Source organism: Thamnophis elegans, chromosome 9 (assembly GCF_009769535.1).
Source record: "Thamnophis elegans isolate rThaEle1 chromosome 9, rThaEle1.pri, whole genome shotgun sequence".
NCBI lineage: Eukaryota > Metazoa > Chordata > Lepidosauria > Squamata > Colubridae > Thamnophis > Thamnophis elegans.
In genome coordinates, this window is record NC_045549.1 from 40462531 (window position 1) to 40479648 (window position 17118).

The 17118-nt window shown below is 38.4% G+C and overlaps 1 protein-coding gene across 1 annotated transcript in view; it reads right to left on the minus strand.

The window, feature by feature from the left end:
- Positions 1-17118, minus strand: part of FAT4 (FAT atypical cadherin 4) — a 136002-nt gene that overhangs the window by 24409 nt on the left and 94475 nt on the right. Inside the window, 17 exon segments of the mRNA XM_032224616.1 lie at positions 1-54; positions 57-200; positions 203-260; positions 262-314; positions 317-388; positions 391-435; positions 438-539; positions 542-628; positions 631-837; positions 840-931; positions 933-1591; positions 1593-1866; positions 1868-2794; positions 2796-3297; positions 7842-7868; positions 7871-8088; positions 15831-16011. Coding sequence (XP_032080507.1) covers positions 1-54; positions 57-200; positions 203-260; positions 262-314; positions 317-388; positions 391-435; positions 438-539; positions 542-628; positions 631-837; positions 840-931; positions 933-1591; positions 1593-1866; positions 1868-2794; positions 2796-3297; positions 7842-7868; positions 7871-8088; positions 15831-16011 — 3702 coding nt within the window.

Consider the following 17118-nt stretch of genomic DNA (forward strand, 5'->3'; position numbering starts at 1 on the left):
TAATTACTGACAAATAGAAGTCACTGATTTGTTCTCTATCAATTTCTCTAGTGTAGTTAAAACTCCAGCAGTACTGAGACTAAAATAATTGGTTTGCTGTACCACTGCTAAGCAAATAATAAGAAAAGGGACCTTGATTGGAGCAAGATCAGGGTCAATGGACTGAAGTGTCATCACAAATGTCCCTGCCCGATTGTTTCCATTATTTCTCCTTCAGGTGCAGAGAGAATGGGACCGTTGTCATTGATATCTTCCAAAGTGTACTAATAAAGAGGCACTGCCTGTTGCTGGTGGGCTTCCTGAATCGATTGCTATATAGAGAGATTGTAAATGGGCAAGACTTCTCGATCAAGCTCTGCAATCACTGTAACTTGTCCTGTCTGTGGTTAATCGAAAAGGCACCATTGTTGTTTCCATTACCAATAAAATAGGAGACCTGTTCCAGCTAGGGAGAGAATCAGAGTCAAAGGCACTTACAAATGTGACATTGGTCCCAACAGGAACACCTTCACTGATTCGGACATTGTAGACTCCAAGTTGAAGATGGGAGGATCATTGGCATCTAATATTGTGATATTCACAACCACTTCATCTATATCTGCACCATGGATGCTCCCAGCATTTTTGCAAGCACTTTCAGAGAGATCCGTCTTCCTTTTCTCTAGTCAAGAGGACCTGTGACATAAATCTGCCCACTATTGTCATCATTCGAAAACCGTTTTTTTCTACTACTACCAAATATTAAGTAGTGGACATCTCCATCAATCCCTGAATCACGATCACTTGCAAAAATTTCTCCTACAACAGTTCCTTTAGAAGCAGCTTCAGAAATCTCAAATAGTAAAGCTTAGATACAAATCGTGGCACGTATTCATGTGTTCCTCTAAATATATGTGACAGTAGCAAAGCTACTTTGTCCTCCTCAGGACATTAAAGGCTTTATAGTTAAATGATAGTTCTGCTTGGTTTCGTAATCTAGGAAGCCTTGAGTGGTTAGAATTCCAGTGTTAGGAGCGATAACAAACAAGTCACTGTCTGAAGACTGAACTGCATAGGCAATGACAGCATTATGTCCAGAATCAATATCAGTTGCATTGAGATGAATAACAGTTGTTCCACTAGGAGCATTTTCTAAAACACTGGGAAAATACTCTTCTGGGCTAAAAGTTGGAGAATTATCATTCACATCAATAACATTCACAATGATGCTACAGTATCCAGTTCTAGCAACCCACCCACCATCTATAGCACTTACAGTAATCTCATGCTTTTGGCATAACTCATAATCAAGGGACTTTGTAAGGTATAATGCACCAGTAGATGAATTAATTGCAAAGCATCCAGCCTCATTTCCAGAAGAAATATTATATTGGATTACTCCATTCATAGCAGCATCTTTGTCCCCAGCTGACATGGTCCTGAGAATCGCTCCAACAGCATGACTTTCAGGAACAGTAATACTTAAATGTCTTTCAGAAAACTCAGGTGTATAGTAATTTTCCTCTGTTACTGCTATTTGTACTGGCACTTCTGATGAGAGAGGGGGATTACCTTTGTCTTTGGCTTTTATTTTTATTAGAAGTTTTTATTCATCTCTCATTCATCAGTGAAGATGCTACTGAAATCCATCCAGTCTTACTATCTAAAATAAATTTATCTGTAGGGTTTTTATTTGAAATACTGTATTCAATTTTTGCATTCAGACCAAAGTCTTTAGAATCAACTGCAGTTACTTTAATTAGTTTTGTCCCAATGGCCACATTTTTAGTAACAGGTGTAAAATATTGATTGAAGACAAACTGGGGTGCATTGTCATTGCTATCTACAACATTTATTGTGACCGTAGTCTCACTCATCAATCCGGGTGCCTCGATCTGAGGAAATAACTATAAAGCTGTGTCTATTAAGATTACCTTGGCTAGAAGCACTGGAGTTTTGGAACTTTAAAGGCTGCTTACTGAAAATCTCCCCTGTAGATGCATTAATTCTGAAAAACTCTGACTGAGATTTGATGAAATAGAAGACTTGTCCATTAGCTCCCTCATCTGGATCTGTGGCAGATATTTGGGTCACTCTGGATCCAACTTCATTACTTTCAGGGTAATCACAGTAGTAAGACGGTTTTGTAAATCGTGGAGAATTGTCATTGATGTCTGTCACAAATATGGTCACATCTGTGCTAACAGTCCATCCGGAGTCATGTGCTGAAACTCGAATCCTGTAGCGATCTGTATCTTCTCTGTTTAGAACCCTGCTAACTGTTATATCTCCTGTGTTAGGATTTATAACAAATGGTATATTTGTACTCCTTATTGAATATCTGCTGATTGCATTTATTCCAGTATCTTCATCTGATGTTGTGACTCGTGTGACAGTGTAACCCAGGGGTGCATTTTCAGGTACAAGAGCACTAAATATATGAGAAAATTTTGGTGCATTATCATTTTCATCTAATACATTGATAAGCACTTGGACAATTGCACTTTGTGTAGGAGTACCTCTATCTGAAGCTTTTACAGTTAGAGTATATTGGCCTACTCGTTCCCTGTCTAAAGGTCTGACACTTCCAATTTCGCCAGTTGTATGATGAATAGTGAAGCTGTTCTCTATATTACCATTAATTATTTCATAACTTAACTGTCCATTTGGCCCATTATCCTTGTCCACTGCAGCTACAGTAATTATTTTAGAAGGTGAAAGGTTTTCCATTACTTCAACAAAGAATGGATCCTGTTCAAATAATGGTGCATTATCATTTATATCTATCACTGTTATTTCCAGTTTCAAATAAGAAGAATGGTGGGAAGCCCATATCCCTAGCCTCAATCCAGACAATGTATTTCTGTACAGCTTCATAATCTAAAGGCTGACTGATTGACAATTGCCCTGTTAATTGGTCAATTTGAAAGGTACCTCCAAGGTTACCACTAGCGATATAGTAGGACAAAGAATCACCTCTCGATGACACTCCAGAAACAGAAGTGATGAAAGTGCCAACTGCTTGGTTTTCAGGAAACATGAATTTGTGCTGTTTAGTATGCACTTGTGGAAAATCAGCTCTGTTTACAAATCTTACAGTCACAGTTGTGGAATCAGTCTTTGGAAGCAAGCCACAATCATTGACGTTCACAGTAAAGGTAATTTCAGATGTTCCAGAAAGTCTGTCAGCCACCATAATTGCTCCTCTAGATGGATCAATGTGGAACTTTTCAGAATTCTTTCCCGAAAGGGAATAGTGAAGCTTAGCATTAGGGCCTGCATCAGCATCTGTCACTGTCACTGCAAATACAAAAGTACCTGCAAAGTACAATTAAAAAGTTCGTATCAGCGCTGAAACAATGAACTTCAGTAACTTATTCAGTCTAGAAATGTTATGCTTTACAATACAATACAGCAGCAGAGTTGGAAGGGACCAACTCTGAGGTCTTCTAGTCCAACTTGCTGCCTAGGCAGGAAACCCTATACCATTCCAGACAAATGGCTATCCAACATCTTCTTAAAGACTTCCAGTGTTGGGGCATTCACAACTTCTGGAGGCAAGCTGTTCCACTGATTAATTGTTCTAACTGTCAGGAAATTTCTCCTCAGTTCTAAGTTGCTTCTGTCCTTGATTAGTTTCCACCCATTGCTTCTTGTTCTACTCTCAGGTGCCTTGGAGAATAGTTGGACTCCCTCTTCTTTGTGGCAACCCCTGAGATATTGGAACACTGCTATCATGTGTCCCCTAGTCCTTCTTTCTATTAAACTAGACATACCCACTTCCTGCAATCGTTCTTCAATGAATAACATTGAATCATCCCTTACTCCCAACAACAAACATGAATAAAAAAAAAGTTATAGGTGAAAAAAGTTATTGGTAAATGTTTTTGTTAAAAAAAAAAGCCCCAACATTCATGGCAGCAAACACAATGGCACTGAATTTTGAGTAAGCTTTTATATTCAGCTGCCAGTTATAAGCACATGCAGATATTTATTTCAAAAACTTTTGTACTAGCTTAACTGTCTCTTAAGTTATTTTATTTCAACCACAGATTGCTTTATGAAGAATATAACTTTTTTTCCCCTAGGAAACAAACGGTTGCAATTTGAAATGCCTTTGACAGCATTACTTTTAACCATTTTTGGTCACAATTTTTCATGAAAATTAAACTTATTCACTAAAATTAAACTTCACTGAAAATTAAACCTATTCACTAAAATGTATTTTGAGAATCAGAACTATGAAACAATTTTAAAGAGGTTTTAATTTAATTTTTAAAATTAAAAATTTTACTGGACCCGTGCCCCGCCTGGCTGGTCTCGACCACCAGGGAGGTAACACGAGGCTGGAGTAATCCATAGGATTACGAATGCATCTTTACAGGAGGGGTCTTTCCCGCAGCCGTTAAAGGAAGCAGTGGTAAGGCCCCTTCTTAAGAAGCCTTCTCTGGACCCAGCTATTCTTAAGAACTATCGTCTTGTCTCCAACCTTCCTCTTTTGGGGAAGGTTGTTGAGAAGGTGGCGCTTCAACTCCGACGGAACTTGAATGAAGCAGATTATCTAGACTCCTTTCAGTCTGGTTTCAGGCCTGGGTACAGCACAGAAACCGCTTTGGTCGCACTGACTGATGATCTCTGGCGGGCCAGGGATAGAGGACATTCCTCTATCCCAGTGCTTCTTGACCTCTCAGCGGCCTTCGATACCATCGACCATGGTATCCTTCTGCGACGGTTGGAGGAGGTGGGAATGAGAGGCACCGTTTTACAGTGGTTCTCCTCTTACCTCTCTGACAGGTTGTAGTCGGTGTTGGTTGGGGGACACAGGTCGACCCCTAGTCCCCTTAAATGTGGTGTGCTACAGGGCTCGGTCTTGTCCCCCCTCCTATTTAACATCTACATGAAGCCGCTGGGCAAGATCATTCGACAGCACGGGGTTAAGTATCATCAATATGCTGATGATACACAATTGTACCTCTGTGCCCCGTGCCAGCACAGTGTAGCGGCGGATGTGATGTGCCGATGCCTGGAAGCTGTCAGGATCTGGATGGGGGTAAACAAACTCATACTCAATCCTGACAAGACTGAGTGGCTGTGGATGATGCCCCCGAAGGACAGTCCAGACAGTCCATCCTTGATCCTGGGGGGTGAAAACTTACACACCTCAGAGAGGACCCGCAATTTGGGAGTCCTCCTGGATTCACAGCTGACACTGGAACATCATTTGTCAGCTGTGATCAGGGGGGTCTTTGCCCAGGTTCGCCTGGTGCATCAATTGCAGCCCTACTTGGATCGGGAGGCACTCCAAACGGTCACTCACGCCCTAGTCACCTCAAGGCTGGATTACTGCAACGCGCTCTACATGGGGCAACTAGTCCAGAGTGCGGCCGCACAAGCGATATTTGGTGTACCTAGGTACACCCATGTCACACCGATCCTCCGCGAGCTGCACTGGCTACCAATTGGTCTCTGGATGCAGTTCAAGGTGTGGTTATTACCTTTAAAGCCCTACATGGCTTAGAGCCAGCATACCTCTGAGACCACCTACTGCCACATTCCTCCCAACGGCCGGTGAGATCCCACAGGGTGGGCCTCCTTCAGATGCCATCAGCCAGACAATGCCGGCTGGCGGCTCCCCAGAGGAGAGCCTTCTCTGTGGCTGCTCCGACCCTTTGGAACAAGCTACTCCCAGAAATCCGGACCTTGCCCACTCTCATGGCCTTCAGAAAAGCTGTTAAAACCTGACTATTCCGGCAGGCCTGGGGCTGTTGACCTCATTGTTGAGGTCCAGCCCCGATCGTAACGAATGTATGTGTGTTGTTTTTAACATGTTTTTATTGTCATTTTTAAAATTATTCTTCTTTCTTCGATGTAAGCCGCCCAGAGTCCTATAAATCGATTTAATAAATAAATAAATAAATAATAAATAATAAATAAATAAAAATTTTATTGCAAAATTTTGCTCCAATAAATATATATTGTAGCACATAGTGACATGTTTATTACAAGTGAATTCTGATCCTTTTCATATGAAATAAGTGATTATAATTACATTGAGTAAGACATTTACAATTTATCTAGTGTACATAATTAAAAATGCCATCTTAATTACATGTAAATACAAAGAGTATTAATAAACAGAAATTGAAAAAATATTAAAATAAAAATAAAATATTATTTTACTTCTCTAGTTATATTACTGATTTCAAATTATAGAATCTCTACATGAAAATTTCATTATTTTTGCCCATGTAACTTACAATATATGATGCATTTTAAAAAGTGTTTTAGGTAATCTAAATTGTTTCCAGTCTCTTCTTGAAGTTGGTCCACTACAAAAATTAAGTTTGCAGTGAACTTAGGACATTAGAGGCATTTCTTTATGTGTTTATAGATACCAACATAAATCTTTTATGCTTATCAATCTTTTAAATGTTAAGATTATTGTATGTGAAATACTCAGGGACTGGCTTAATTACATTAACTTGTTTCCTTATTACTCTTAGGAGTAGATCAGAGGTGGGTTCCTGCTGGTTCTAACAGGTTCTATAGAAGAGGTTCCACAAATCTACTGGGCCATTTAAAACTGGTTCCAGCTCTCTCCCCCCGCCCGTCTGCACCACGCTTGCCCCGCCCACCTCTCACTGATTGGCTGGTTCACCAATCGCCCCACCCACCTCTAAGAGCCCTATCTAAACCCACTTACCTTTTTTCCTGCTTGGCTCTCCATTGCTGCCTGCCGAGGAGGTAAGTAAGCAGCAACTAAGCATGGGCCGGGGGGCGGCGGCAGGACAGGTGGAGCAGCCTGCCACGGCCCTGCACTATAGGCCAGTGACTTTTTGTGGCCTTGCAAGGATCCTGGGCTCACTTATAGCATGGGCATGGGGGTGGCGGGAGCTTAAGCATCTTACTCGCCCGGGCTTCTGCAGAAGCTTCCCGAGGAAGCCTTCCGAGGAAGCCTTCCGAGAGAGGAAGGGCCAGTTGGTAGAGAGCTTTGGTCCTGCTCCGGGCTGTAAGCTTCCCTCCAAAATCTTGGGATGTTCTGCGGAGCCCCCAGGGAAAAACGCCACTGCCAGGTACTTTTAACCATATACTTGTTCTCTCACTGTCAGAATGCTGCAAAAAACCATAAATGCAGGCTAGTTATTGATTTCAAATGTGATTGGAACACTCAACAAGGTGATCACAGTGTGTGTTGTGTGAGTAAGATAGACAGACCGAGACAGACATACAGACAGAGAGAGGCACAGAGAGTGCAGAGAGGGAGGGAGAAATCAGATAGAGATTGACAGACACAGAGAGAGAGAGACAGACAGAGAGGGAGGAGGAGGGAGAGACAGACAGGCAGAGAGAGACAGAGAGAGAGAGACAGAGACTGATTACGTGAATGAGTGAGAGACACACCACATACACACACATAGTGACAGAGAGAGAAGGGGAGAGAGAGAGAGAGAGAGAGAGACGACAGACAGACCGACAACACAGAGAGAATGACGAGAGAGACAGAGAGGGAGGGAGACAAAGCCCAAAGAGAGAGACAGACCAGAGAAGACAGAAAGAAAAAAGAAGAGAAGAAAGAGAAAGAATGAGAGAAAAAAAAGAAAAAAGAAGAAAGAAGAAAGAAGAAGAAAAAAAGAAGAGAACTTATGACCACAATTGAGCCCAAAATTTTGGTTGCTAAGCAAAAGCGTCATTAAGTGAGTTTCATCATATTTTCCAAGTTGGCCATGCCCACCCGGCCACATACTCCACTACCACCTCACATGACTTCAAAGCCACTCCCACAAAACAGGCCACACCTACAGAAGAGGTTCTAAAGAAATTTGAAACCCCATTGAAGTAAATGCTTGTATACCCTCTCTTACCTGTACTTGTTGGTGAGGGTATATGAGGACGTAAGGATGATGCTGAAATTTAGGGGGATTGTCATTGGCATCTGCAATTGTGACAAGAACACTTGCTGAACTGGAAAGCAGCTGGAATTCCACCATCCTTGGCTACAATGATCAAGTGTAATTCTCTTTAGCCTCTCTGTCCAACAAAGCACTTGTAATGATCTGTCCAGTGGAAGGGTTGATTGTGAATTGCGAATTTCCACCACTGAGACTATAGCTGCATAAATTCAAAAAAGAAACATTTTCCATATTTATTGGGTTATGAAATATATGGCTTTATAATTCATATTTGAATACATTGTATGATCTGCCGATCTTCTCCATTGCCTATATAATGGACGCATTTGTACAAGCCTTATCTCAACATGACTGCATAAATATCAAGGGAATACAGAAAAATTCTACACTCCTCTGCTGCTTTCACGTACCAATTCTGTGACAATATACAGCATTACCAGATTCTATACAGCAGTGTTTAAAATTTGTTGGATAATGACCTGTGCCATAAACTAGACTTAATGGCCATCTAGTTTTTCATACCAGAGTGCTCTATAATTTTACAGGTATAGTCTTCCACATACTAATAGTTATGCTCTCCTACACAGTGCATATAATCAAAGCTATGGTTTTCCTAGTTGCAATGTATGGTTGTGAATGTTGGACAATAAGGAAGGCTGAGCGCCAAAGAATTGAGGCCTTTGAACTATGGTGCTGGAGAAGATTCTTGTGAGTCTCTTGGACTGCAAGATGATCAAACCAGTGAGTCCTAGAGGAGACTAACCTGACTGCTCTTTGGAAGGCCAGATTCTGAAGATGAAACTCAAATACTTTGGCCACCTAATAAGAAGGAAGGACTCACTTGAGAAGAGGTTAAAGCTGGGAAAGACTGTGGGCAAAAGATGAAGGGGACGACAGAGAATGAAGTGGCTGGAAGGAGTCACAGAACCAGTAGGCATGTGCTTAAATGGACTCCAGAGGATAGTAGAGGACAGGAAGGCTCAGAAAAAACGTCCATTGGTTTGTGATGGGACGGACACAACTTCACGATTAACAACAACATCTATCTAATTGTCCTTTTAGAGTCTTTTAGAGTCTTGTTTGTTATATACTTTCTGTTTTAATTCATATATTTGTTCATATATTATTTGTTTATATGTCTCCATTGTTTAGATTATGATGTATCATCTATTATTTTTAATTGATAGTACTCCACCCTTACTGATCTATGAAGATAGTAAATATTTAATTCTTTAAATAATTATACAATGCTATGCAATCTAGATATTGCCTACATATGTGTATGTGTGTGTGTTGTGTGTGTGTGTGTGTGTTGTGTCACAACCCCTGGTATGCCCAAATATGGGAGGAAGCAGACTGCTTCCATTCTCTGTCTATCGGCTCATCAACAAGAGACCATCATGACAGAAAGCCATTATTTTTACTGTTGCCTTTGTTACATTTGTGTTGCGTTTGTGCTGATAAATAAATAAAGGGAGACTAGTATAGATCTATTTCAAGCTATTTAGCTCTCATCAGCTAGCCATACCCTTACTGGGAATCAAACCTGGGCTGTATTACATATCAGGCAGTTATATTAGCCACTAAGCCACAGGCTCTCTTCCTTTATCAGCTAGGCCAGGGAAATAGGTATGTGTTGTGTCACAACCCCTGGTATGCCCAAATATGGAAGGAAATGTAACAAATGCAACAGTAAAATAATGGCTTTCTGTCGTGATGGTCTCTTGTGAGGAAGAGAGCCTGTGACTTAATGGCTAATATAACTGCCTCATAGGTAATACAGCCCAGGTTCGATTCCCAGTAAGGGTATAGCTAGCTGATAAGAGCTAAATAGCTTGAAATCGATCTATACTAGTCTCCCTTTATTTATTTATCAGCACAAATGCAACACAAATGTAACAAATGCAACAGTAAAAATAATGGCTTTCTGTCGTGATGGTCTCTTGTGAGGAAGAGAGCCTGTGACTTAATGGCTAATATAACTGCCTCATAGGTAATACAGCCAGGTTCGATTCCCAGTAAGGGTATAGCTAGCTGATAAGAGCTAAATAGCTTGAAATCGATCTATACTAGTCTCCCTTTATTTATTTATCAGCACAAATGCAACACAAATGTAACAAATGCAACAGTAAAAATAATGGCTTTCTGTCGTGATGGTCTCTTGTGAGGAAGAGAGCCTGTGACTTAATGGCTAATATAACTGCCTCATATGTAATACAGCCCAGGTTCGATTCCCAGTAAGGGTATAGCTAGCTGATAAGAGCTAAATAGCTTGAAATCGATCTATACTAGTCTCCCTTTATTTTTATCAGCACAAATGCAACACAAATGTAACAAAGGCAACAGTAAAAATAATGGCTTTCTGTCGTGATGGTCTCTTGTGATGAGCCGATAGACAGAGAAAGGAAGCAGTGTGTTCCTCCCATATTGGGCATACCAGGGGTTGTGACACAACACATACCTATTTCCCTGGCCTAGCTGATAAAGGAAGAGACCCTGTGGCTTAGTGGCTAATAACTGCCTGATATGTAATACAGCCCAGGTTTGATTCCCAGTAAGGGTATGGCTAGCTGATGAGAGCTAAATAGCTTGAAATAGATCTGTACTAGTCTTCCTTTATTTATTTATCAGCACAAATGCAACACAAATGTAACAAAGGCAACAGTAAAAATAATGGCTTTCTGTCGTGATGGTCTCTTGTGATGATGTAATACAGCCCAGGTTTGATTCCCAGTAAGGGTATGGCTAGCTGATGAGAGCTAAATAGCTTGAAATAGATCTATACTAGTCTCCCTTTATTATTTCAGCACAAATGCAACACACACACACACATATGTATACATATACGTATACGTATAGTATATGTATATTTAAAGTCACAACCCCTGGTATGCCCAAATATGAGAGGAAGATCCTTCGGCTCGTCAGAAGAGACCATCCAGACAGAAACCCAATATTTTTACTGTTGCCTGTCTCCCTTTATTTATTTATCAGCACAAATATAACCACGCACGCGCGCACACACACACACACACACACATATATAATTGAGAACAGTTATAAATCAAAGAATCATAGTAGATAAATAATGATAGGGATTTTTGAAGTCTTCTACTCTAAGCACCCTTATTCCCTGTATAAATCCATTATAATAGCTTCCTTGGCAGATGATCACCCATTTAAACATTTCCAATAAAAGAGTCCACTGAAACTCATAGCAATCTGTTCCTCTGATGTGGCCTTATAATTTGGAAAACAGAATCAAATTTTTAAAAAGTAAAACATATCAATAATAATTATTAAATTCCTAATGATTTTAGCTCAAAATGAAAAGAATAGAAATGACTAAAATAGTGCATGGATGATCTGAATGGTAACAAGGATGCCTTCAAAAATGTATCTGGAAGGAGTCACAGAACCAGTAGGCATGTGCTTAAATGGACTCCAGAGGATAGTAGAGGACAGGAAGGCTCAGAAAAAACGTCCATTGGTTTGTGATGGGACGGACACAACTTCACGATTAACAACAACATCTATCTAATTGTCCTTTTAGAGTCTTTTAGAGTCTTGTTTGTTATATATACTTTCTGTTTTAATTCATATATTTGTTCATATATTTTGTTTATATGTCTCCATTGTTTAGATTATTGTATCATCTATTATTTTTAATTGATAGTACTCCACCCTTATACTGATCTATGAAGATAGTAAATATTTAATTCTTTAAATAATTAATACCTTACAATGCTATGCAATCTAGATATTGCCTACATATGTGTATGTGTGATCTGAATGGTAACAAGGATGCCTTCAAAAATGTATCCTTTACTATTCATAGGAATGTATGAGTTTATAATGTAAAGCTATTTACTGAAGCACTATTAACCTAAAATTGTGAAGAAAAGCAAAGTCCCTGTATTTTAATACACAAATCTTTAACAATGAAGTAACACCACTAGCTTTCTATAGTATTATCCACTGAGCCTGCATCAGCAACCAAAATTGTTAGAACTTTCAGCAGTGGCTATACTGAATATAATCCCTTTTGTTTTCATGTGGCCCAGACTGTTAACTCTTGCAAATTTCTTTTCATTTAACAATTGGACATGATGTCATTTTTTTAAGTTGGTAGGAAACTACAACGTGAGTTCTTACATAACTCAGAACTGAATTCATTTTAACCATAATCCAACACAACCATTTCCCATAAAATATTAACTGTGCAAGTAGTCGTGCATATCATTTTCTATGCTACCAAGAAGGACTGCCCGGTTGGTAGATTGTAGAGAAGAAATATTTATTAGGTGAATGGTCAGTAGCAATACTTCCTTCCTTAAATATTTCACAATATCATTCCTTATGTTGATCTTGATCTAATCTTTTTTTTCATCCAGAATGACTAAAATTACCTCAGACTGATAGGTTTGATCCAGCTGCAGAATATAGTACTGCAAAAGTTATTGTTCAAGATTGTTTTGAATTTTTTGATGTACAGAAATAGATGAATGCTATTAGATCAGACCAAATGTTAAAGGAACATGACTTCCTTGATTGTCTCACTACCAAAGTAAGCAAATAAATACTCTTATCTTCTGCAGACTGTCCAGAAACAATGGAAATTGACATATTATTTTTACATATGTTGCATTCCCCTTGTAATTGTAATGTTGAGAAATGTCTGTCTCAAGAACTAATCCAATAAACTATAAAGCATCTTTTCACAAGCAGATGCCCTCCAGATATATTAAAGTGCAATTCACAATATATTGGAATAACTAGGAATGAATGGAAATACTGGGAATACTTTTGAAAGACACAAATTTAGGGAAAGTTGGATCAAACTATGCTAATAAGAATTACTCTGGATATTCTATAAGAGTAGACCACAGAATCAAGATATAATCTCTGATATTAATGTTTGGTATGAATTTTGAAAGGGGGTCCAATGGCTCAGTAGTTAAAGATGTTGAACTTGTCAACAGGAAATCTTACAGTCTAGATTTAAGACTCAAGCACCATACATGGGTAAGCTCCTATTACTTGCCAAAGTTCCTGATCATCTAGCAGTTCAAAATAGGGGTGAAATTCAGCAGGTTCTGGAGAGCCGGTAGTGGAAATTTTGAGTAGTTCACAGAACCGGAAAATACCACCTCTGGCTGGCCCCAGAGTGGGATGGGAATGGAGATTTTGAAATATCCTTCCCCTGCTATGCCCACCAAGCCACGCCCACAGAACCGAGAGTAAAAAAAAATGAATTTCACCATTGGTTCAAAAGCATATAAATGAGAAGTTGATAAATAAGTACACTTCAATGCGAAGGTAACAGTGTTCCATGCACCTTTGGCATGTAGTCATATTGGTCATATGACCAGGAAAATGTCTTTGGACAATGCTGGCTCTCTCGGTTAAGAAATGGAAATGAATATCACCCCCTAGAGTTGCACATGACTGGCAGGGACTGGAGTTTTACCATTATGAATTTTTGAAGATCACAGCAAAAGTTAATAAAATAGGCTTGTGCAAATATTTCTTACAGGAAATTAAGATAGCAAAACTCTACTTTCCAGTATTATTTCTGCATATGTAAGGCTTTCTACAAATAATTTCCTATACAGTGTAAATGATGTGCAATCCTATAGAATAAAATGATGTGTAATTTCATTACAACACATTTTAGACAAATTATAGCAATGGCAGCAGTTCTACAGTTTTAAGATTGTCAATCAAATAAAAAATATGAATATTTTAAGTTAAGCGTGCTTTATTAATTTTATATTTTAAGAATGAACTAGAGTAAGGGTTAAACTGATTACTATATTGAATTTGCTTCTTTGAAAAGACTAACATTTTTTCAAAAAAATGAGGCGTCTTAAATTCCATTTCCATGTTTTTTGGAAAACAACAAGCTGATGTTCACATTAAGCTGAAATGGAAAGGAGCTTATTCTGGTTTTCTTGAATGACAAAAGTTATTAGAAACAAACATGAAGCTTCTCTGCATTCTATTAAAAACCCATAACCCCAATGAGAAAATGTTAAATCTGCTACTGCCACTTAAATTTTATGTAACCCTGCCTCATTTCCTGGTAATAATAAATTATAGGAATTTTCTAATTTCCAAAAGAAAAAAAAATGTGAAAAAATTGTAAAAAACATTAGGCCTTGATAATGTCCCATTAATATTGGCCATGACCCGACAAATGCACGCACGTCAAAAGCGTGTTGATGAAACTGCAGCGAAAAAAACCACAATGTCACACAACAAAGCGCTGACAAAACCACGCCCACAAAAGCACGATTTCAGTTAAGGTAAGGGTTAGGTTCAGGGTTCTGTTTAGGGTTAGGGTTAGGGTTAGGGTTAGGGTTATTCGGTTGTTATTATTTGTTTGTTGAAGGCGCGCTTTTGTCGGGGCGCTGTTGTCAGCGCGCTTCTGCGCTCATTCGTTGGCACGCTTTCGAATTTGCGGTTTTCTCACCGCGGTTTCATCAGCACGCTTTTGTCAAGCGCACATTTGTCGGTGAACCAATACTGGCTACTAATAAGCTTTCTGAATGGCAAGGAAAAAATCTTTCCTAATTTGCTGAAAACAAATTCTTTTTGTACAATCTATCTCTGGAAAGAAAAATACTATTTTTTGACCTACAACTGTTGTTTTCAACAAATCCAGAAACCATTAATATATACAGATTATGACCAAAAATAATAAAAATTCTCTTTATAGTTTCTTATCCAGGTGTTGCCAAGTTTTTTCTGGGCATGCATGCATTCATATATGCATTTGTATATATGCATTCCCTCTAACATCATAAATTTTAATGATATTACATTGGGCATTAACAAAACTCTCGTGAGAATAGTCAAAAACTACCAAAAGCACAGAAGATTTCAGTGAGAATACGATTTTTGTGGTCTCATGTGAGACTTTATATGTTATTTCATTGGTGTTGGGATATGAGGGGTTTAGGTGGATCTGAAAGTGGTACTGTATTGGCTACACTATTCTTATTTATCACTCATTTATAATTTATTTACCATTGGATAAAACTTTACATGCCCATAGAAACTTATTTACACTGTTTTAGTCCTTTATCATTTTAAAAATACATTAATGATTGTCAACACAATTTTAATGTAGAAGAATGGTATTCATTAATTCATCACTAAATGCAGAACAATACCTTGTAAATCAAGAAAAAATATTTTTGTAAAAAGTATGAACCTAATTTTAGTACATGGTAATTATATTTTTTGCAAGCATTTGGAACTTTGGTTTCTAATTTTTCCCCCAAACAACTACTTCATTCTTATTAAAAGCCAATTTAGTTTTTAAGGCAGAAAAGAACATTCTTTGCAAAAGCTTTATCCACTTCATTCCAAAAATAAAGTTATGTTCATCTTATAAAGGATGCTATCTTAGTACAGTAATTATACTAGTAAATGATACACATAAGTACCTACAAATAGAGTAAATTCCATAACTCTACAGATGACACTAATATGGCATGCTGATATCTCACACCATTTTGTAATGTTGGTATATTGCTGTGAACTATAAAAGTATTAAAATTTAGAAATATGCATTTTGCATATTTTAACAGTCTAGTTCAGATAAAAGTATAGGAAACTGTTTAGTGAAATATAAATCTTCAGCTCTATTAAATCAATGAAAGAGAATATTTGCAGCTCAAAATTGAAATGAGGGGTCCTGGTGCTCTCTGAGCTTGCTTGTTTTCTTGCAGATGTTTCATTACCCTATTAGGTAACATTATCAGGGCTAGCAGTAGCACTGATGATGTTACCTAGTTAGGGTAATGAAACATCTGCAAAAAAAACAAGCAAGCTCAAACAGCACCAAGGACCCCTCTATTAAATCAGTTCCAGAATAAGGACAAACAAACTCTAAAGGAACTCACTGATAACCACCAAAATAAGTATTCATACCTGATGACAGCGTTCACGGAGCCATCCGAATCTGAGGCATTTACAAGCAAAACATCTGAGCCAGTAGGTGCATCCTCTGGAATGGTTTTAGAATACATATTAAAGGCAAACTTGGGTACATTGTCGTTGACATCATCTACTTTGACAGAAATGGTTCCTGTACCAGTAAGGCTGGGAATTCCTAGAAAAATAAAAATGATGGAATTATGCAGGAGACAATGTTATTGCTGGCTACCCCAATCTTTATTATATCATATTTAAGATACTTCACAATTTACCATGTTCAAAATCCAAAATAATTAAGAAATAAGATCCCTTTCTGACAGGAAAACCACACAGGAAAATTTTGAAACCCTTACTAGGAAGTGAAATGTTTGCCACTGAAATTTAAAATGGTGGGTCAATCTCAATCGATAGATACTGGCTGCCTGAGACTGTTCACACCATAATGCTGCATGCACTGTTCGTACAATTTGGCCGGTAAAAACCAAGCTAGAATTTAATGACCCCAGGATAGACAAAGGCAAAGAAAGGAAAGTTATGCTCAGAAATTGCAGCAGAAAATATGTTAGTAAAGTCATTTCTCTATTCTTAGGATTTCAAAGGAAATCCTAAGTTTCAAAGGATTTCATCTATTTGGAAGGATTGTTAATAAAATTATCTAGGAGGCATTTCCTTCCTGAAAACTATCTCTCGGTTTAATAAAATATGCTGGATGATATAACTTTCTTTTGTGACATCATGGTAAATGCCCACAACTGGCTCATAACTGTTCCATGTTATGGACTACAACTGGCACCAATTCCAGATAACTTCAATTCTGTTAATTAGGCAGGACTGTCATTTGGACTTCTAGGAGATTCTGTTTTCTTAGTTTTAATGTGTTTTGTGTAAGAAACTGTAGTCTGCCAGAGTTCACAGAGAAGGGCTAGTCATCATAATAGTAATGATCTTTGGAATTATGGTTCAGCATTCTTAGAAAGCCACAAGCAGAGACAACCATAGAATTCAACAGTTTCATCATTTGCCTTTGACCCTGGAGATGGCCATAAATGCCACAAAGACAGTCTGCCAAGCCCATGACAGTAGAAAATGATCACTGAAGCAAGGTTCACACAGCAATTTCAACATTCTAATATCAGGAAATACAGGATTAGGATATACAATCTTACAAAATGAGTATAAGCTCCGTTTCTCATTGATGAGTGAATACATTAAGGTAAGATTCTCTGCTGGCTGCTTGAACTTTTTCTAGAATATGAAACTGAAGGGCTAGGCCCAAATAAGC